At 47.4% G+C, this 21,847-nt stretch overlaps 1 protein-coding gene across 5 annotated transcripts in view; it reads left to right on the forward strand.

The window, feature by feature from the left end:
• The window catches only part of STXBP6 (syntaxin binding protein 6), a 222,748-nt gene extending 201,425 nt beyond the window's left edge, over nt 1-21,323 (forward strand). For all 5 annotated transcript variants that reach the window (XM_060261556.1, XM_060261554.1, XM_060261555.1 and 2 more), the window contains exons 5-6: nt 14,101-14,258; nt 18,970-21,323. In XM_060261556.1, the coding sequence (XP_060117539.1) occupies nt 14,101-14,258; nt 18,970-18,993 (182 nt within the window). In that variant the 3' untranslated portion in view covers nt 18,994-21,323. The remainder of the gene's footprint in view (nt 1-14,100; nt 14,259-18,969) is intronic.
• Nucleotides 21,324-21,847: the final 524 nt, after the last annotated feature.

The raw sequence follows: 21,847 nt of genomic DNA on the forward strand, positions 1-21,847 counted from the left end.
ATGAGCTAAAGAAGATCGCCTTGTCTGCAGCCTTTGCTACGGACGCCACTCTGGACGCTATGCAACAATCTGCGAGAGCCATAGCCTCGAGCGTGATGGCCCGACGGAACACTTGGCTGCAAAACTGGGACGTGGATCCATCTGCAAGAGCCAAAGTAGCAGCAGTCCCTTTTAAAGGCGATTTACTTTTCGGCCAAGGCCTAGAGCAGTACCTGGTGGAGGACAAGGATAAGAAGAAGGTTCTTCCATCCAAAAAGTGGGACAGAGATAAGAGATGCTTCCAGCCCTTTCGGGATCAAAGGAGGGACTCCCAAGTTGAATTACTCCAAATCCTATAGGGGAAGATGGCAACAGAAGCCCTGTGGTTCTAGATCTTCATCTTTCAATACCAAAGGGCAGTCCTCCAAAGGCCTGAGGAAAGGCAATACCACCTGACTATACCCAGAACAGTCCCCCAGGGGCTATAGGGGGCCGTCTCCAACGCTTTGCCGAAGTGTGGAGACTAGGGTGGCCATAATGTCTGAAGGCCAGCCAGGGACACCTTGGGGGGGGGGAAGGCAGGAGTGCGCGCGCGCCGCCGGAAACAGGAAGTGACGTCACTTCCGGCGACGTCACTTCCGGCGACGTCATACCACCGCCGGAAACAGGAAGTGACATCACTTCCTGTGACATCATTTCCCCCGCGCCACCTGCCGGAAACGGGAAGTGACATCACTTCCGGCGACGTCACTTCCGGCGACGTCATACCACCGCCGGAAACAGGAAGTGACATCACTTCCTGTGACATCATTTCCCCCGCGCCACCTGCCGGAAACGGGAAGTGACATCACTTCCTGTGACATCATTTCCCCCGCGCCACCTGCCGGAAGCAGGAAGTGACATCACTTCCTGTGACATCATTTCCCCCAAATGGCATCATTTCCCCCAAATGCCACTGCCGGAAACAGGAAGTGACTTCACAGCACTTCCTGTGACGTCCCCAAAAATCCCCCAAATATCACCGCCGGAAACAATTTTGTTCTCAAATCCTGTATATACTTCATCAGTATATGGGATAAGGCACTTTCTCAACTGTGCTGCATAATGCAGCCTATTTATTTTGTCCTGTTGGCTCTGTTGGCTCTATCTGCGCCACCTTCATCACTTTCGGGGTGTGGATCCCCCAGTGGGGTGGGCTCCCGACTCCCTCCGCCGGCTGTTTCTGATAGCCCTGCGCCCCCTCTTTCATTTGATATGTGTCCCGTGCGGGTGCCACCCTCCTGCCGGGAGATGCCGCAAAATGAGCCCCCTTGAGGCTTATGGCGGCAGGGCTCGGGGGAAGCAAGCTAGACTGCTGTTCTTTTGAGGGGTTATAGAGTGTTTCGAGCCCCTCCCTGTGGCATTGGTCCCATCGTCGTGGGACCCAGGGGGCCGGCGCAGCAGCCTGCCGAAGCAGCCTGTCACTAATAACACAGGTCGAGATGCGGAAGTGACTGACAGGCTGCTTCAGCGGGCCGCTGCGCCGGCCCCCTGGGTCCCACGACGATGGGACCGATGCCACAGGGAGGGGCTCGAAACACTCTATAACCCCTCAAAAGAACAGCAGTCTAGCTTGCTTCCCCCGAGCCCTGCCGCCATAAGCCTCAAGGGGGCTCATTTTGCGGCATCTCCCGGCAGGAGGGTGGCACCCGCACGGGACACATATCAAATGAAAGAGGGGGCGCAGGGCTATCAGAAACAGCCGGCAGAGGGAGTCGGGAGCCCACCCCACTGGGGGATCCACACCCCGAAAGTGATGAAGGTGGCGCAGATAGAGCCAACAGAGCCAACAGGACAAAATAAATAGGCTGCATTATGCAGCACAGTTGAGAAAGTGCCTTATCCCATATACTGATGAAGTAAATACAGGATCTGAGAACAAAATTGCACCAGAAGACACAAACACAAAGCTCCCTTACACTGAATCAGTGCTTGGGTCCACCAAAGTCAGTATTGTCCACTCCAGTCACAAACACAAAGCTCCCTTACACTGAATCAGTGCTTGGGTCCACCAAAGTCAGTATTGTCACATAAGAACATAACAGAAGCCCTGTTGGATCAGGCCAGTGGCCCATCCAGTCCAACACTCTGCGTCACATAAGAACATAAGAGAAGCCCTGTTGGATCAGGCCAGTGGCCCATCCAGTCCAACACTCTGCGTCACATAAGAACATAACAGAAGACCTGTTGGATCAGGCCAGTCCAACATTCTGCGCCCATCCAGTCCAACACTCTGCGTCACATAAGAACATAACAGAAGCCCTGTTGGATCAGGCCAGTGGCCCATCCAGTCCAACACTCTGCGTCACATAAGAACATAAGAGAAGCCCTGTTGGATCAGGCCAGTGGCCCATCCAGTCCAACACTCTGCGTCACATAAGAACATAACAGAAGCCCTGTTGGATCAGGCCAGTGGCCCATCCAGTCCAACACTCTGCGTCACATAAGAACATAACAGAAGACCTGTTGGATCAGGCCAGTCCAACACTCTGCGCCCATCCAGTCCAACACTCTGCGTCACATAAGAACATAACAGAAGCCCTGTTGGATCAGGCCAGTGGCCCATCCAGTCCAACACTCTGTGTCACATAAGAGAAGCCCTGTTGCATCAGGCCAGTGGCCCCTCCAGTCCAACACTCTGCGCCACATAAGAACATAAGGAGGGAAGGAAGGGAGGAGGGAAGGGAGGAGGGAAGGGAAGGGAAGGGAGGAAGGAAGGAAGGAAGGAAGGAAGGAAGGAAGGGAAGGGAGGGAAGGAAGAAAGAAAGGAAGGGAGGGAGGAGGGAGGGGAGGAGGGAGGGAAGGAAGGGAGGAGGGAAGGGAGGAGGGAAGGGAGGAGGGAAGGGAGGAAGGAAGGAAGGAAGGGAGGGAGGGAAGGAAGAAAGAAAGGAAGGGAGGAGGGAGGGAGGGAAGGAAGGAAGGGAAGGGAGGGAAGGAAGGGAGGAAGAAAGGAAAGAAGGGAAGAGGGAGGGAAGAAAGGAAGGCCGCCCCCCCCCCGCTTTCGGCCCCCTTACCTGCGGTGGCGGTCGGCGGCGAGTCGGGCGGCGGCGGCGGGTCGGGCGGCGGCGGCGAGTCCAGCGGCGGCGGCGAGTCCAGCGGCGGGGGGCGGCGGCGAGGCCAGGGAGGCGTCGGAGAGGCCTTCCTTGGCCGGCGCTGGCCCGGGAAGGCCTTCCAGAGCCTCTGGAAGGCCTTCCCGGACCAGCGCCGGGTGCTCCGCGGCCTCCCCGCGGCCTCCGCTGGTCGCTGGGGGCCTTCCAGACACTCTGGAAGGCCCCCAGCGACCAGCGGAGGCCGCGGGGAGGCCTTCGCTGGCCGGCGCTGGTCCGGGAAGGCCTTCCAGAGGCTCTGGAAGGCCTTCCTGGACCAGCGCCGGGTGCTCCGCGGCCTCCCCGCGGCCTCCGCTGGTCGCTGGGGGCCTTCCAGACACTCTGGAAGGCCCCCAGCGACCAGCGGAGGCCGCGGGGAGGCCTTCGCTGGCCGGCGCTGGTCCGGGAAGGCCTTCCAGAGGCTCTGGAAGGCCTTCCTGGACCAGCGCCGGGTGCTCCGCGGCCTCCCCGCGGCCTCCGCTGGTCGCTGGGGGCCTTCCAGACACTCTGGAAGGCCCCCAGCGACCAGCGGAGGCCGCGGGGAGGCCTTCGCTGGCCGGCGCTGGCCCGGGAAGGCCTTCCAGAGGCTCTGGAAGGCCTTCCCGGACCAGCGCCGGGTGCTCCGCGGCCTCCGCTGGTCGCTGGGGGCCTTCCAGACACTCTGGAAGGCCCCCAGCGACCAGCGGAGGCCGCGGGGAGGCCTTCGCTGGCCGGCGCTGGCCCGGGAAGGCCTTCCAGAGGCTCTGGAAGGCCTTCCCGGACCAGCGCCGGGTGCTCCGCGGCCTCCCCGCGGCCTCCGCTGGTCGCTGGGGGCCTTCCAGACACTCTGGAAGGCCCCCAGCGACCAGCGGAGGCCGCGGGGAGGCCTTCGCTGGCCGGCGCTGGCCCGGGAAGGCCTTCCAGAGGCTCTGGAAGGCCTTCCCGGACCAGCGCCGGGTGCTCCGCGGCCTCCCCGCGGCCTCCGCTGGTCGCTGGGGGCCTTCCAGACACTCTGGAAGGCCCCCAGCGACCAGCGGAGGCCGCGGGGAGGCCTTCGCTGGCCGGCGCTGGCCCGGGAAGGCCTTCCAGAGGCTCTGGAAGGCCTTCCCGGACCAGCGCCGGGTGCTCCGCGGCCTCCCCGCGGCCTCCGCTGGTCGCTGGGGGCCTTCCAGACACTCTGGAAGGCCCCCAGCGACCAGCGGAGGCCGCGGGGAGGCCTTCGCTGGCCGGCGCTGGCCCGGGAAGGCCTTCCAGAGGCTCTGGAAGGCCTTCCCGGACCAGCGCCGGGTGCTCCGCGGCCTCCCCGCGGCCTCCGCTGGTCGCTGGGGGCCTTCCAGACACTCTGGAAGGCCCCCAGCGACCAGCGGAGGCCGCGGGGAGGCCTTCGCTGGCCGGCGCTGGCCCGGGAAGGCCTTCCAGAGGCTCTGGAAGGCCTTCCCGGACCAGCGCCGGGTGCTCCGCGGCCTCCCCGCGGCCTCCGCTGGTCGCTGGGGGCCTTCCAGACACTCTGGAAGGCCCCCAGCGACCAGCGGAGGCCGCGGGGAGGCCTTCGCTGGCCGGCGCTGGTCCGGGAAGGCCTTCCAGAGGCTCTGGAAGGCCTTCCCGGACCAGCGCCGGGTGCTCCGCGGCCTCCCCGCGGCCTCCGCTGGTCGCTGGGGGCCTTCCAGACACTCTGGAAGGCCCCCAGCGACCAGCGGAGGCCGCGGGGAGGCCTTCGCTGGCCGGCGCTGGCCCGGGAAGGCCTTCCAGAGGCTCTGGAAGGCCTTCCCGGACCAGCGCCGGGTGCTCCGCGGCCTCCCCGCGGCCTCCGCTGGTCGCTGGGGGCCTTCCAGACACTCTGGAAGGCCCCCAGCGACCAGCGGAGGCCGCGGGGAGGCCTTCGCTGGCCGGCGCTGGTCCGGGAAGGCCTTCCAGAGGCTCTGGAAGGCCTTCCCGGACCAGCGCCGGGTGCTCCGCGGCCTCCCCGCGGCCTCCGCTGGTCGCTGGGGGCCTTCCAGACACTCTGGAAGGCCCCCAGCGACCAGCGGAGGCCGCGGGGAGGCCTTCGCTGGCCGGCGCTGGCCCGGGAAGGCCTTCCAGAGGCTCTGGAAGGCCTTCCCGGACCAGCGCCGGGTGCTCCGCGGCCTCCCCGCGGCCTCCGCTGGTCGCTGGGGGCCTTCCAGACACTCTGGAAGGCCCCCAGCGACCAGCGGAGGCCGCGGAGAGGCCTCCCCCACCGCTGCCGGCCCCGCGCGCGGGCGGGGAAGGCGGGGAGTGAGGGAGGGAGCGTCCCTGCGCGTGCGCAGGGGCCCTGCGCAGGCGCAGGGACGCTCCCTCCCTCACTCCCCGCCTTCCCCGCCCGCGCCCGCGGCCCACCGGCTCCTGGGCTGCCTAAACCGGGACCTTTAATGGTCCCGGTATAGGGAGCCCGGGATCCGGGATTGGGTGGCCAGATCCGGGAATGTCCCGGGAGACCGGGACGGTCTGGCCACCCTAGTGGAGACAGACAGTAACAGACAGATGGGTGGTGGAGACAGTGTCCAAGGGCTACAGTATAGAATTCAAGACAGTTCCATGAGACAGATTCCTGGAAGTTCTCAGGAACAAGTCTCCTCAAAAACATCAGCTTTTGCTATCAGCCATCATCCATCTCCTCGAGATAGGGGCTATACAACCGGTGCTGGAGGAGGAGAGGACCCAGGGTGTCTACTCGATCTTCTTCATCGTCCCAAAAAAAGAATGGGGATGTGAGAGCAATCTTAGACCTGAAATGGCTCAACAGAAAGGTGGAGATTAAGAAGTTTCAGATGGAAACCTTGTGGTCGATCCTCCTAGCCCTACAAAAAAGCGACTTTCTGGTATCAATAGATCTATCCAAGGCATATTTACACATACCAATTCAGCAGGGGCACCACCGTTTTCTGAGATTCTCGTACGACGGCAGCCACTACCAATACAAGGCATTGGTGTTCAGCTTAAAGTCCTCACCCAGAGCCTTCACAAAGATACTGGTGACTCTAGTGGCAGCCCTGCATCTCAGGGGAGTGTCATTGTTTCCATACCTGGACGACAACTAGTCAAGGCACCATCATTTACACAGATGAAGGCAGCCCCGAAGGAGACAATGGATGTTCTATCCTCCCACAGTTTTGTCATAAATCGGGAGAAGAGTTCCCTCATACCGGCTCAATCCATCCTTCACCTGGGAATACCAGGGAAGACAGAGTCTTCCTCTCCCAGGCAAGACAAGCGAAACTGACACAACTGATCCATTCAGTGTTGCAGGCCAAAACCATGCAAGTGATGACTCTATCAAAATTGGTGGGACTCTTAGTCTTGTGCCAGGACCTTGTGCAATGGGCACGTTCTCATACACCAGTCCTTCCTACGTCCCTTCCAGACAGCCATTGCTCAGAGGAAGCCGCTCCAGGTAGGAGTGCCAAAACGGGTGAAAGTGGCCTTTCAATAGTGGTTGTCGCCACGGCGGTTCCAAACCGGACAGGCTCTGCGAGAACCAATTTGAACAGTCGTGACGACGGATGCCAGCTTGTTTGGCTGGGGGGCACATGCGAAAGGACAGATGGTTCAAGGGCGCTGGTCCGATCAGGAGACCTCCAACAGTATAAATGTCCTGGAACTGAGGGCGATCAGACTAGTTCTGCTCCACCTTTCGGACATAGTGAAAGGCCAACATGTTCTCATCCAAACGGACAATATGACGGCGAAAGCCTTCTTGAACAAGCAAGGGGGGATGTGATCGAGACTCTTGCAGCGAGACGCAACTCTGCTGATGGACTGGGCAGAGACAAATCTTCAGTCCCTGAAGGCAACACATGTTGCGGGAAAGGACAACGTGTTAGCAGACTGGCTCAGCCATCAGACCCTGGATCCAGCGCAGTGGCCGCTGAACAAGATAGTCTTCCGTCAAGTTTGCCAGAGGTTCGGGTTTCCAAAGGTGGACTTGTTTGTGTCGGAACTAAACCATCAAGTTCCAAACTTCCTTTCAAGAACAAACATTCAAAAGGCCATGGGCACAGATGCGTTGCACGCAGAGTGGTCCAAGACTTTTCTTTATGACTTTCCCCCAGTCCAGGTGCTGCAGAGGTTCTTTCTTAGGGTACAGGAATTGGGGGTGGAGGTAATAGTAATAGCACCTTTTTGGCCGAGAAGGGACTGGTTCCAGGAGTTGATGCGTCTCAGCGTAGCCGAACCCTGGATACTTCCGCTAAGGAAGGATCTTCTGCCACAGGGAGAGGCACTGTGTCTAAGACTGGAGATGCTAAGACTCACAGCGTGGAAGTTGAACGGAGGCAACTGACTGAGTTGGGGTACCAAAAAGGGGTTGTAGATACCATGCTGGCCTCTAGAAGAATGTCTACTAATAGAGTGTACAATGCCACTTGGCAGACCTTTGTATCCTGGTGTCAGGAGAATAGTGCAGACCCAATGGCTGCTAAGATAGCAGACATGCTAGTCTTGCTTAAGGCGGGGTTGGAGAAGGGACTTAGTACCAACACCCTCCGAAGGCAGGTAGCGGCCATTTCAGCGGTGAGAGGTGATAGAAAGGGCAAGTTGCTGTCCAAACAGTCACACATCAAATGCTTTTTAAGAGGGGTGTCTCTCCTTAATCCACCGCAGGCACACAGGTTCCCTTCTTGGAATTTGAATGTAGTGCTTGAGGCATTAAGTCACAAGCCTTTTGAGCCTATGGCTTCATGCAGTTTAAAGATGCTTATTTTTAAAACGATTTTCCTGGTGGGGATTACTTCGGCACGCAGGGTGTCTGAGATTAAGGCATTGTCTATACACAAAGATCTTTGTGTTTTCCACCAAGATAAGGTGGTCTTGAGACCTGACCCTGCCTTTGTCCCAAAAGTTAATTCACTGTTTCATAGATCGGAAGAGCTTATTGTTCCTTCCTTTTGTCCCAATCCGCAGCATGAAAAGGAGAGACTATGGCACTGTTTACACGTTCGCAGAGCCTTAAGCTTTTACTCGGACAGAACTAAGCCTCTAATGTCTTCTGATTCCTTATTTGTTTCTTTTAGTGCCAGAGCCCTGGGTAAAGCCATTTCTAAATCTACAATTAGTAGATGGTTGCAAAGCTGCATCATCGTGGCATATAAGGCCAGGCGATTGGAGCCTCCATCAGGCATCACAGCTCAAGGGGAGCATCCACTTCGGCTGCTTACAGAGCTTTCCTTTCTATGGAGGTGGTGTGTAGAGCGGCCACTTGGCGCTCCATTCATTCCTTTACGAAGCACTACCGTATTGATAAGCTCGCTTCAGCTGAGGCAGCATTCGGTAGAAGGGTGTTGCAGGCTGCTATTTGATCCAAAGGACTGAGTGGGCCCACCCTCGGGAACTGCTGATATAAGTTCCATAGGTCAGGACTGACCCACTACTGGGACCACTGGAGAACAGAAGATTCTGTTCACTTACCATGAAGTCTTCCTTCTCAGTGGTTCCAGAGTGGGTCAGTCCTCCCCGCCTGGTTTGGGATTGACTCAGTCTTTGCATCAATACACTGGGAGGCCCGGGAGTATGGGCATTTGTCTTTCTGCTGAGTTTACTGTGGACCATGTAATTGCACATGGGGAGTTATTGGTTATGGGCGTTCTGGTTTGGTTGTACCAAACTGTCCAGTTCCACCGTTATAAATAAAGGAAGTTGGATGATTCTGTGTATGCTTCCTCGATTCCGGGTCTGGGAGGAAACGACAGATATTACTGTGGTGTTTCTTCCTTCGATTGCAGTTTGTTTTCTAGTTTCTAGTTGAGAGTCAACTGGCTTGAAGATGAACTGAAAGTTAAGGGGAATAGCACCCCCTCCTGGAAGGAACTTGTTTTGCTGGCCCTGCCTACGGAGAGGAGGAGTTATATTCCCAGAGGTCAGGACTGACCCAATCTGGGACCACTGAGAAGGAAGACTTCACGGTAAGTGAACAGAATCTTCCATTCTGATGACTTGAAATTAGGATTTCATTAAGAGAATGGCCCATACATTGGCCCTTTCCATTATTCAACCACAACCTATAGTCATTGATACCAGCTTTGAAATTCCCTGATTGGACACCTCCTCTGCTATCACACCTATGACATCGGTTATGTTACAGGCTGCTTAAGCTCCTTGAGCCAAACCAGCTTTAGCACCAGTTTCTTCCAGACTGACCAACCACGTGTACAAGATTCAAGAACCTAGCGATGAATTCCTTTTCTCCCAACCCAAACCTAAATGTGTTGTGGTCACATCTTCATCCAGGAGTCATTGCAGCTATTTCCCTCCAGTAGATAAGGAAGGAAAGAAATTGGACTCCTTAGGATGGAATTCTATGCAGCATGTATGGGCAGATACCATTATGCTCTCTGGGAACAGCTTTCAGAACATATCGCATCCCTATTGGCAGACATACAACTGGAGACCAGATGCATCCAGAAAGAAGGGATGTTCTTGACTAAACAACAGCTCAATTTAGCCAAACACACCTTGGTCATTTTTGCCAAAACAATCACTATGGCCACACCCTACATCATCACTCATGGTTACAGTTTACATCCCTTCAGCAGGGCACTAGAGCTTGCACTGAAGATCTCCTCTGTGAAGGGAAAAGTCTCTTCAGTTTCACCACCAATACAGTACATCAAGATCTAGATAAGAGCATCAAAGCTCGTGCAATCTCAAAGTCTCTAAATCTACACTCTCCTCTAAAATAAAACCCTGGGCCAGGCCCTGGTCTCACTGCTCTTTCAGCAAACAATCTCCAGACCAGCAGTGGCAGTCCAGGCATCAGTCCACATATAGATCTTCTTATGGTGTCAAAACCAAGTTCACTACCAGAAATCCCCAATCTGCTAGATCTAAGTGGTCCAAAGTGTCCAAACAGGCCCTTTGACTCTCTTCTACTATTCTATTAGCCACCATACAACCTCATTCAAACCCAAACTTACCTGTCTGTAGGCAAATAACATTGGATCAATGGGTCCTCTGTCATCTTGGAGGGGTATATGATAGAATTCACTTTGCCTCCAGTTTTCGTTGTCATCCCTCCCCCCATCACCATTCCTGTTGGAAAAAGTTCAGATCTTCAAAAACATGCTATAGAACTAATCCCTTGACCCTTCCATCACCATGGATTCTATTCCAATTATTTTACAGTTCCCCCAAAAGATGGTGGCTTCTGCCCTATGATGGGCCCCAGGGGCCTGAACAAGTTTATTGCCTATCGGAAATTTCATATGATATCCCCCCCATGCTAGATCCTCCTGCTTCTCCGGGAAGGGGTTTGCATGGCAGCACTGGATTTACAAGACACCTACTTCCACCTGAAAATTCTGTGCTTTGCCATTGGGGAAGACCGCTACCAGTGCAAGTTCCTCCCCTTTGGATTTTCCACAGCTCCTTGCATCTTTATGAACACAATGATAGTCATTGTGGCCCACCTTCATATCTGGGGAGTTACAGTGTTTCTGTATATAGAGAATTGGCTACTGGTAACAGACTCAAAGGAGGCTGTCCTCTGCCACATAGCAATCTCTTTGGACCTTCTGAATCTAGGTCTCTGCATCAACAAAAATAAATTCAACCTTGTTCCAGCCACTGGGGTCCAATTCATTGGAGCCATAATAGACTCCTACTCTGCAGAGCATTCCTCCCTCCCAAGAGGGCCAAAGCTATCATCCACCTCATCTGAAATACAGTGCCTGCTGGGACTGATAACTGCAATGACTTCTGTCATCATCTTTGCCAAATTCCATATGTGAAACCTACAGCTTTGTTTCCTCTGAATATTCAGACCTCAGATTCTTTTTTTAAACAGCACACTTTGCTAATAGTTCATTTTTATTTCCAGGAACTCCCATTTGTACCTTTTACATTCAATACAAGAAATCAAACTAACCAACTATTTTTCAAAAAAAGAAAAGAAAAACAAAACCTTACAATATTGATGACTTTGGGAAGGACTATGTTTTTCAAGTATATCATCCAGTTTTTTGAAAATACGGAAACAACATTTGAGGTATTTTGAATTACCTAAAGAAAGCCCATGATGTGCAATAGAATCTGAAAATTTATCCATTATTGAGTCCAAATTCTGGAATACCAATCTTTAACAGTAGGAATATCACTAGTTCTCCAACATGACACTATCAGTGTCTTTGCTGCAATTATAAGAATCATTATCAGGTCCTTCCTAATTTGCAAAATTTGAACATCTTGCCAAAAATCTAAATTATATTGCTAAATTCATCCTCAAACTGTATTCATCCTCTGCCTACCTCCTGAGGTACTATCATCACTGGAATGATTGGTAGATGAATTGAATTTTTAAGAGGTGTCCCCTTTCACCCTCACCTCCTATCAGTCACTCTGATTACAGACACCTCCCTGTGGGGATGGGGGGCTCATGTGAACAGCTTTTGAATGGGTGCCAAATGAGAACCCCATGTCTTGAACAAGCATATCAGCTTTCTGGAACTCTTAGCAGTAAAATACACTCTTCAGTTGTTCCACCAACTCATTGCGATGAAGGCTGTTTCAGTCCTTACAGACAACACAGTGACAATGAGTTATATCAACAAGCAGGGAGGCACAGCCTCCAAGACTCTTTGCAGCCTTGCTCTGGACATCTGGGAAAATTGATCTCCCGGGGGATCTTTCTTTGGGGCATCACACCTCCTGGGCATTCAAAACCTTCTTGTGGACTTGGGGCAGAGAAGGTGTGCCACTCCACAAATGGGAACTAAATTCCTCCTACCTGAAACCAGGTAGGTTTAACTAATGGGGCTATCCACATGTGGATGCATTTGTAACCTGCTCTAATAGGAAGTGTCCAAACTTTTGTTCCAGAGTGGAGCAGACCCACTTTCTGTGGGGAATGGGCTCCTCTACCTCTGGTTGTCGCAGCACCTCTTCCTCTTTCCTCCAATCCCTGTAATAACCAGGGTGGTCAACAAGATAATGAGGGAGAGGCCCAGATGCATTCTTACGACCCCGTGGTAGCCACTGCAACATTCAAGAGGTATCCCCATGCTGCTGCAACTGTCAAACAGGAGATTACAACATTTTCCTTGGTCTCCAGACCTTCTCCTCTACCAAGAGGGATGTGTTCTTCATCATTCCATCCGTCACTTGAATTTGACTGCATGGAGAATAAATTGACTACTCTGCAGGACAGGATAGTGATTGTAATGCTGAAATGTCAAAAACCTTCCACTCTCAAGTTATACAATAATTAATGGACAAAATTCATACTCTGTTGGCATGATGCCTGTCATCTCGAACTTGTCCTCTGTTTTCAGGTTTTTACTCTCTAGTAGACTAAAGTGTTAGTCACTCCTCCCCACATGTTTATTTAGCCACTGTTTCAGCTCATCACACTCCTGTTGAGGGATTCAGTTTTCACACACTGACACGAAGAAATTCCTCAAAGGACTATTCTGTCTTTTTTCCCTGGCCAGGCATCCTACAGCCTTACGAAGACACAATTTGAGCCCTTAGCCACTTGTGATCTCTACCTCCTTTCTAGGAACCTTCCTTGTAGCTATTTATACCCTTGGACTGACTTGTCCCAAACCAGAGGATTCCCAGGTCCTGTCAGCTTTCCCCTAGAATTAGTTTGAAAGCTGCTTTGCCACCTTTTTGATATTAATTGCCAGCAGGCTGGTTACCTTTTGGTTCCATTGAATGGACAATATTGTCACCCAAGCTCTATTTATGAAATAGTTCACCTTCCATCTTTTCAAAAAAGTTGTTGTAATTTTTTTTTCTTAAGTGTCAGATTCTATCAGGTTTCCTCACTGGCGAAAAAAGGATGAGTGGTTTTGTCTTCTTACCACAGCCTCCATTTTACTTGACTTTGTCCATGGAGGTCTCATGATCCCTAATGGGATTAGATCAGTGGGATCTTGAGGATCAAGTTAGATCTTGAGCATCAGAAGAGTTCATTGGGAAAAATTGCTTACACCAACAGACATAAAATGTATTTAAATAGTATATTTAAGCATGAAGCAATGACAATGTTCTAAACATTTGTTCAGTTGTAGCAGAGTTCTCTCTCCTACACAAATCATGCAAGAGGAAATCCAGCTGTACAGTTCCAGTTGTGTATGACTTTGGAGGAATTTCTAGAGTACTGTCTGGGTATCCAGAGCTGTTCATATCCAACAGACCCTTATTCTTGAGGTGTCTCTGAAGCCGTGTGATGACAAAGTAAAACTCATTTCTTGCCTCTGCTGCTTATTCTGGACAGTTTTATACCTGCTGCAGAATTAAGGAAGGAAGGCCACCACTATGGAAGATTTGTCAATTGTTTTACACATCTGTAATTAGAGAGAATTGGGAATACACACAAGTTCTGTTTAAGTTACTCTTCTTGAGCATCACTAATTACACAGTAAAACAGTATTACAGCATTAGGTCACAATCTCCCATCTCAGACATTTCACTTCCCCTCTGCTACGTAGTATAACATAAGGTTTTAAAAATCATGGGGCAGAATATATAAATGTAGGCATGGAGTAACTTTCAGATGCAACTAAACATAATCCAGGCCAACAATGCCCTGTTAACCTTAGAAGGGTAGCTAATCTGAACCTTCCTACTTTGGGATCAAAACCAAGCCATATCTGGTCATTCCTCTGGGGGCTGCTTTTAGTGAATGGTATTTGCTTGTTTGTTAGCAGTCTTATAGTCTGCTTCTGATCTTATATCTGTTTTATGGATAGTTTTTTGCTGTTTATATTACTGGGCTTGTTTTAACGGCATGTTGTTTTTATATTGCTAATTTATTATTTTAATTGGAAGCAGCCTTGAGTGTGACTTTGAAGATGGGGCATTGAAATCAAAATAAATAAATTTGTTCTCTCTTTGTGACTAATGGAATGCTCTGGTAGAACAATGAATATTCAGCAATTCCTACTTTTGAGAGTTCCAGCATTATAATACATTATGGTACATTTGAGCATCTTGGCTTTTCCCTCAACACCCCCCCCCTCTAAATTGTGTTTTAGATTTCTAACCACATGCTGTATTTCTGCAGGAAACAGCATACTACATTCAGCAGCAGACAGTGTAACCAGTGCAGTGCAGAAGGCAAGTCAAGCTTTGAATGAGCGCGGTGAAAGGTTAGGTCGAGCAGAAGAAAAAACAGAGGATATGAAGAACAGTGCTCAGCAGTTTGCAGAAACTGCACACAAGGTACTAAAAAAATTTTTTTAAGTCTTGATAGCTGAAAGAGATATTGAGTGGTGTTTTTAATTAAGATAATCTATAAAGAAGCAGATTGTTTGTCTAGTGTTAATATAAAGTGTTATGCACATGAACTGATTTTGATCTTGTTACGCTTCCTCTAATATCAGTGGCCACACGTATTCCCCAAAAGTTTTTGCACTAATGGTATAATTCACTATCATGACAACCCCTGTCAAACATGTTTGTCTGTGAGAAAACTGAGAAATATGTGTGAGGGTAGTTGGAAGATGATGGCAGTAAAGGCAATAAAAGTTTAATAGAAGACAAATTCTGGAAGTAACTTTTAGAAGGGAGACTGGACAATAGTGCATGCCCCTCTCCCCATTTTATCCTTAACAACAATTCTGTGCAGTGGGTTAGACCAGAGGTGTCAAACATCTGGCCTGGGGGCCAAATCAGGCCCCCGGAGGACTCCTATCAGCCCCCTGAGCAACTAGCTGTCGTCTGCTTCCTTCTCCCTCTCTCTTGCTTCCTTCTGCATAACAACTTGCTTTGCAAGGCTTGCTCAATCGCACAGGAGCTACAGAGCAAAATCTCTACTTTCTCCATTGGCTGAGGCTCCTCCCTTGGGGAGAAAAGGGGAGGGGGGGAGGAAGAGCTTGCTTTGCCAGGCTCTCTCAATTGCACAGCAGAGCTGCTGAGCCAGACCTCTCTTCCTTCTATTGGCTGAGGCTCCTCCCCCTCCTTGTCCCCTGAGGAAAGAGCCAGAGCTTCCTTTGCCCAGTTCCCTGGATCCCATGGAAGTAATACAAAGAAAGCACCTTTAAGACCAATGTGCTAATGTTTTAAGGTTTTTTTTAAAAAAAATTGTGTTTGTTTTTGTCCTTTATAAAGTTTATATCTCTGCTATTCTTAAATAGATACACATATGGCCTGGCCCAACAAGGTCTCATTTATGTCAGATCCGGCCTTCATAACAAATGGATTCAACACCCCTGGGTTAGACGAAGAGATAATGGCCCAAGTTCATGCAGGGTAAAGAATTTGAGTGTCCCTAGTCCTAACTATATATCTGTTTTTAATAAGTATTAATGTTTAAAATATTGTTTTAAAAGATAGTAATTGTCATTTAATATTTCTGAAGCATCCAAAATATGCTAAGTGCTAGACATAATCTAGCCCAGGCTAACTTGATCTCCTCAGCTCTCAGGAGTTAAGCAATGTTGGCTCTGGCCAGTATTTGGATGGGAGAGCTCCAAGGAATACCAGGGTCATGATGAGGAGGCAGGCAATGGCAATGTCTCTTGCCTTGAAAACTCTACAGGGTGACCATTAATCAAGTGTGAATTGATGGCAGCTTCTGCCACCACCAAACATAAATTAAAAATTAATGGATATTTTGCATTCTCTTCAGTGTCCTCACATATCCTATTTTAAATCTGAAAATACAAAACTGCCTTATGCAGAATATGCTAACTGTTTTAATGATGCATTTTGTTGCATTTTTTAAAAAATATGAGCCACTCAGAGCGTCCCATTGTGGGGAAAGGGTGGTGGAATATAAATCTCAAAATAAATGTCACCATTTTGTATGGCTAGACCACCCTTAAGGATAAGGCAGGCCAACACTGGCTTTGCCATAGTTTGTATTGAAGCCTTGACACCCAAGCCTCTTTTCAGCTACTTTGCCTGATCCATTTACAATCATTTCCTCTAAGCTGGACTGACAACTACTTTCTTTAAATCCTCATCTTTCCCTCTGTGGTTTTCTTCTTCAAGCCAGACCTCTCTCACATTTCCTATTGATCTGGCTGATTAGGCTGATCCAGAATTCAGCCTCTCTGCTCTTTGTGGCAGAGAGAGGACAGAAGAGATGGTCCAATTGGTTGGTGCTGTCCTTTTTTAAAAATGGTGTCATTTGGTTCATTTTCATTATGTTAAGGATCCCCAAAGCATTTTTGCTTGGAACTGATCCCCATGTGGATCAATGAGTAGTATTTCTGGCTATATCTAGTTAAGATAAGTTGGTAAACATGAGCATGGTGGGGGAGGGGCTAATGGTGGGGTCTTACCATGTGAAATTGAGGTAGTTTTGTTGTTTTCCACTACTGTTTGGTATGGGACTATCTAGTTTTTGTTTCATAAGTCAAGAAGACTGAAACTGAAATTATTGGAATGTATTATTAGCACCAAATTGTTTTTAAAATGTTTTAATTGTTATATTGTTTAAAGTTTTAATTAGTTAATGTTTAATATCTGTACATGTTTTTACTGTTGTGAGCCGTCCTGAGCCTGCTTCGGCGGGGAGGGCAGGATATAAATTGAATTAAATAAATAAATTTGATGTAGAGTGTATAAGGGAAGAGAGCATTCTACACAGAATGCCTCTCTCTCTCTTTTTGTATTGAACAATTTAAAATAGTTATGTGCCTGCTTTTCTCCTGAGCATCTCAGGACCAACAATATAAAAACATGGAAACTTGCATGGAGGGGTGGTCCTCCAAGTATATGGGCCCCAAGTCATGAAAGGTTTTAAAGGTGAGTACCAATACCTTGAACTGGAGCTGGAAACTTAGCAGCCAGTGAAAGGGCTTCAAAATAGGTGACATAGTTCCACCAGCTAGGCCCAGTTAACACATAGGATACTGCATTTTGCACTATCTGCAATTTCAGGATAGTCTTCAAGAGAAGCCCATATGTTGCAATAATCTAGCCTTGAGGTTGCTGAAGTATATGTCATTGTGGTCAGATGTGTTGTCTGCAAATAGGGGTCAGCTTCCTAACTGGATGTAGCTGGGGGGAAATGCATTTTTCTTTGTCATGAACCCCTGTTTCTCTGATAGGTGACCAGGATCCAGCAAGACTCCCAAGCTCTTAACAAAAGAATATCACAGACTTTTTAAATAATTGACAGGCAAAAATCCTACAGCTAGTTAATTTCATTAAACTCAGTTAATATATTTTGCAGTTCTGTTTTCTGTAAGAACTGGATGGTGATGCTCTTTCTTTTTTCAGTGGCAAAAGACTAATTATTCTTTTATTCACGTTTTGAATGCTTTGAAGTTACTTCACAGAGAACCGTCAGCATTGTAGAAGTCAGTTATTTTTACATGTTGCCACTTTGTATTCTGTAAATAAAATATTAATCTGGGAAAAGCCTGAAGTGTAAAATAAATTCTAGTGATGCTGTCCACTAACTTTTAAAAAAGATCAAATAAATATTTGTATTTCAGCCTTTTTTTTATTTAAGGTGACTTTCATAGTCCAGTCAGAAGTAGAGTCTCTTCAAAGAAAATGGTTCAAATGCTATAAAATTTAGTCTGATATTGCAGCTAAAGTGTTGTGACCAGATGCCAATGAGTAACTAAATGCCAAGTTAATTTATGGATTAAAGTTGAGGAGACATGGTGAGAGACACTTGCTGCCACTTCTCAAAAATAAGCTTTGCCTTGTGTCCCAAAATAGCCAGATGATGATAACTTGCCAATGTAAATGAGAGCAGAAATTGGAAGATGCAGCTGTTTGCTTGCTGTCTTCCCCCATGCTCAAAAAACAGGAGAGAACAGGATATACTGTGGAGGGGATGTTCCTAGCTGGCTAGCTATCAATCACATTTTTATCCTGTCCTACCTCCTGGAAGCTGAGGACTGTGTGGATGCATCTTTTCTATTCAATCCTCATAATTACGTTAGTCCGAGAGATAATGAGTGGTCTAATATCACCAGTGAACTTCATGATTTGTTCCCCTGTCTCCATAGACACAGTCAGATACCTCTAACACACTAGCACTGCAGGTTCTGTAACTGTAAGGAGTGGCATTTGGTCCAAATATGATCTAGACATGCTCACTGTCCCAAAAAATTGAGCATATGTCAAGAAACTGAAATCAAGAAAAATTGAATCAAACAAAGCACCAGTATGTACTACTTCTTTCCCATACCACTTGAAGTCAGCATCCTGTCTCTTATATTTCTTATTTAAAATATTAATCTTATCAGTTTATATATATAGGATAATTTGTCAGTGCTTTAGAAATTAGAACTATTATTTGATTAAATCCAAACATGTCCTTCCATGACAGGAGGGCACTTTTGGATGCCATCCATTGTTTTCAGACTTTGTAATCTCATAATGTGTTATTGTTGAGTACAAGACATTTTAAAAAAAGCCTTTGTCAATTCTGATAGATTCAAATCCAGTAGCACCTTAATAGACAAACAAGATTTTCAGAGTATGAGCTTTCAAGAACCAAAGTTCCCTTCAGCAGATTCCTGACAAAGGAAGCTTTGACTCTTGAAAGCTCATTCTCTGAAAATGTTGTTGGTCTCTAAGGTGCTACTGGACTTGAATCTAGCTGTTCCTTCACAGGCAACATGGCTACGCCTTGAAACTGTATTTATTCTGGTTGAACTTCAGTACTAATTCCAGATGGGTAGCCATGATTGTCTATGGCAGCAGAATAAATCGGGAATCCAGACTAACAAAATTTATTCTAGTGTACATTTGAACTGACATTCATTCATACCGTATGCAAGCAAGTTGACCCTTTCATTTGATTCTGATAGAACAGTCTCTTAATGCAATGAGTGGTGTAGGCTTGATCAGCAGCAGGTGTGTTCAGATTTTATCCTAATAGACATTGCATTTCTATCTGTAGCAATTTATCAAAGTTATAATTGTAAGTGTCTTGACGTATCACTGTTATTTTTCCCCCCAGCTTGCTATGAAGCACAAGTGTTGAAGATGCCTAATACAGATATCGTCCATAGAGGAACTAAAAAGTTAGGTTCATCCTTTTTTATTGGAGATACAACCTAATTTCTGCTTTTTCTCACAGTCCAACAAAACCCAGCTATTTCAGCTGCACGTGGGAAATAAGTTGCATTCCTACATTTTCTGTTGCTAAGCAATTCTGCACTATGGTCAAACTTTTTATTTTATTCAAAATAAGCGGTATTGTTAACATGGCAATTGGACCAGAGGACATAGAGAACTGTGTTAATCTGCAGCATTCAACTGTTCTTAGTATTATGGAGGAAGGACTAAAGTTATCTACGAGAGAAATTAACAAATTAAAATCCAAGCACTTGCTACATAATTGTCTTGTAGCACAATTTTTGGAGTTACGTGGTTCATGCCTTCAGATGTTGAGCAGAGCAAAATGGGTTGCCATAAAAGAGTATGACTTCTCATTTCTTCCATTTTTAATAACCATATTTTGCATGTGCCATCCAAAGTACAAATCTGAATCTGAGATGTCAACAAAACACTTGGAAAATATTTCTTTCTTACTGTCTGGATATTCTAAAAACAACATAGTATCACCAGATGTTCAGCACACGAGATGTTCAGACTTAGGACTGATGGTTAAATCTCTTAAATGCCTTTATGTTAATCTGGAATTTAGCAGTAGAGTGTAAAATAAAATAAAGTTGCTTGATTGCCACCAGATAAAACAGCTATTTTATTTATTAAGGGCAGTATTTTTAAAAACCCAAACTTGTAAATATTCTAAAGGAATCATCCCATTATTTCAATTCATCCAGAAATAGTTGCATCTACTGTGGTTGCATTTACTGTTGGGCATGCTTTGATCAGAGAGTGACAGTGAGCAATCTGTGAATTAATTTAAACTGCAAATTCTACCCTGGTTCCAATCAGATCTACATCACTTGTGGAAAGGTTTAACCCTTTCTCCCAGCACAATGTTCATAATTTTTGAAGGGTGCAGGAAAAGTGTTAAAGCATTACCTCGCTTCCATGGCACTGTCCAGAATCACCGCAGGAGGTCCGCTCACTGTATCACCTGTTTTCACATTTTGTTTTAACTCTCAGCAGAGCTGGTACATGCACTTATATTTCCCCGTTACAGTGCTGGCCACTGTTGACTGATTGGAAGACAAAGGCCTATTTTCTCAGTACAGGTAGTGAGAATACAGTCATCAAATGTTCCAGTGATACCAGCATGGGAGTTGTGTGTTATAATGCAATCTTCTGTATCTGAGGACTGTGTGCCAGTAATGCAACCATGTGCAAGAAACACGTCATCAGTTTTGTTCCATTAGCTTCCCACTTGAAGAAAATGTAGAAAATCTCACATGATCTGCCCTATCCATGTAGGCACATCACTTATACACACTCAGTCATGTAGGATATTACAGAAAAGTCTCTCCCATTAAGCTGCATGTGAAAAGCACATAATTGTGACAGATTAATTTTCAACAAATATGAATGAAATTACATATTTATAGAATATATGGGAAACGGTACATGAACTGGATCATGATGGGAAGACTGCTAAATTCCAGGGTTTCAGGTTCCCCCCCCCCCCCCAATTGCCTGGACTATTATTTTGTGATGCCATTATTTTTACAGACTTTCTTATGTTGTCTTTGCATTTCATCTCAGTGATTCAATTAGCCTGTCAATATGGAACTTGTTTTCAGACCATGTTGCCAAACAACATGATGGGAATTCATACATTTGGTGCAGGCTGCCTGCCCCCTTTTTCAAAAAGTATTTTAAGTTGTAGCTCATACCTTCTAGTCAGTAATGCAGTCACTTGGTGTTTTCTTAGGATAATTAGAGGGAAGTGTGCTAACAACCCCTATTAAAATTAAAGTTTATATTGCTAAACATTTCCTCCTGGGACATAGTTGTAGCATACAATTCTAGTATTAGATATCTGTGTACATTCAATATACAGTAATTCAGGTTAGTGTTTCATATTCAAGAATATATTTGTAAAATGTAACAAGATCAATAGTTTCCTTATTACCTTTTTAAAGTTCTGCAGAGACTAAAAATCATATGTTGCTAGACTTAAGACATGTGTCTAGCAAAAAGTTGTGAATTAATGTGAAAATATTAACAGATCTTATTCTAAACAAGTCATCTTAAAAAGTTCATTTTGCTTTAATATGCCAAACTTGTAATACTTGCTAATACAATGTTTACTTTTCAACTGTCTAAAGGATGTGGAAAATTTTTGTGCCATTCTGAAATAAATGGGACTGCCTGTTGATTCATCTGTGCAAATTCTGTTTTTACATAATAAATGTTTTAAAATGACCAAACATTTCTTTTGCCTTATTTGATTGGAGATGTAATAGGATATAAATGCAAATTACAGCTTATTGGGAGGGGGGAATTCTTGATCCACTTCCCTTTTTCTGAATCCTTCTGGAAAATTTGAGCTTGGTAAACTAATTTGGGAAGCCAAGAGTTCAGTGCCCTGTGAGCACCTGTTTATACAGTTCTCTTCATGTGTGATTGTGGCCACTGGAACGGCTGCCTATGTTGGCTTCTAAGCTGCTTTGCACTAAACCATTCATGTTCATCTGGCATGCATCTGATTTGGCTTTTGGCTAGCCATAGGGTACCCAGCTTGCTGGGGGGAAAGTGTAGATGACTGGGGAAGGCAATGGTAAACTACTCATAAAAAGTCTGCCATGAAAACGTTGTGATGTGACGTCACCCCTGAGTCGGAAATGACTGGTGCTTGCACAGGGGACTACATTTACCTTTTTAGAGGCAACATGGGCAAGTTATTTCCTGTGATCCTGTGATTTCTGTAATTGATTGTGGTAATAGAC

This window comes from Heteronotia binoei, chromosome 21 (assembly GCF_032191835.1).
Source record: "Heteronotia binoei isolate CCM8104 ecotype False Entrance Well chromosome 21, APGP_CSIRO_Hbin_v1, whole genome shotgun sequence".
In the NCBI taxonomy this organism is placed as follows: Eukaryota; Metazoa; Chordata; class Lepidosauria; order Squamata; family Gekkonidae; genus Heteronotia; species Heteronotia binoei.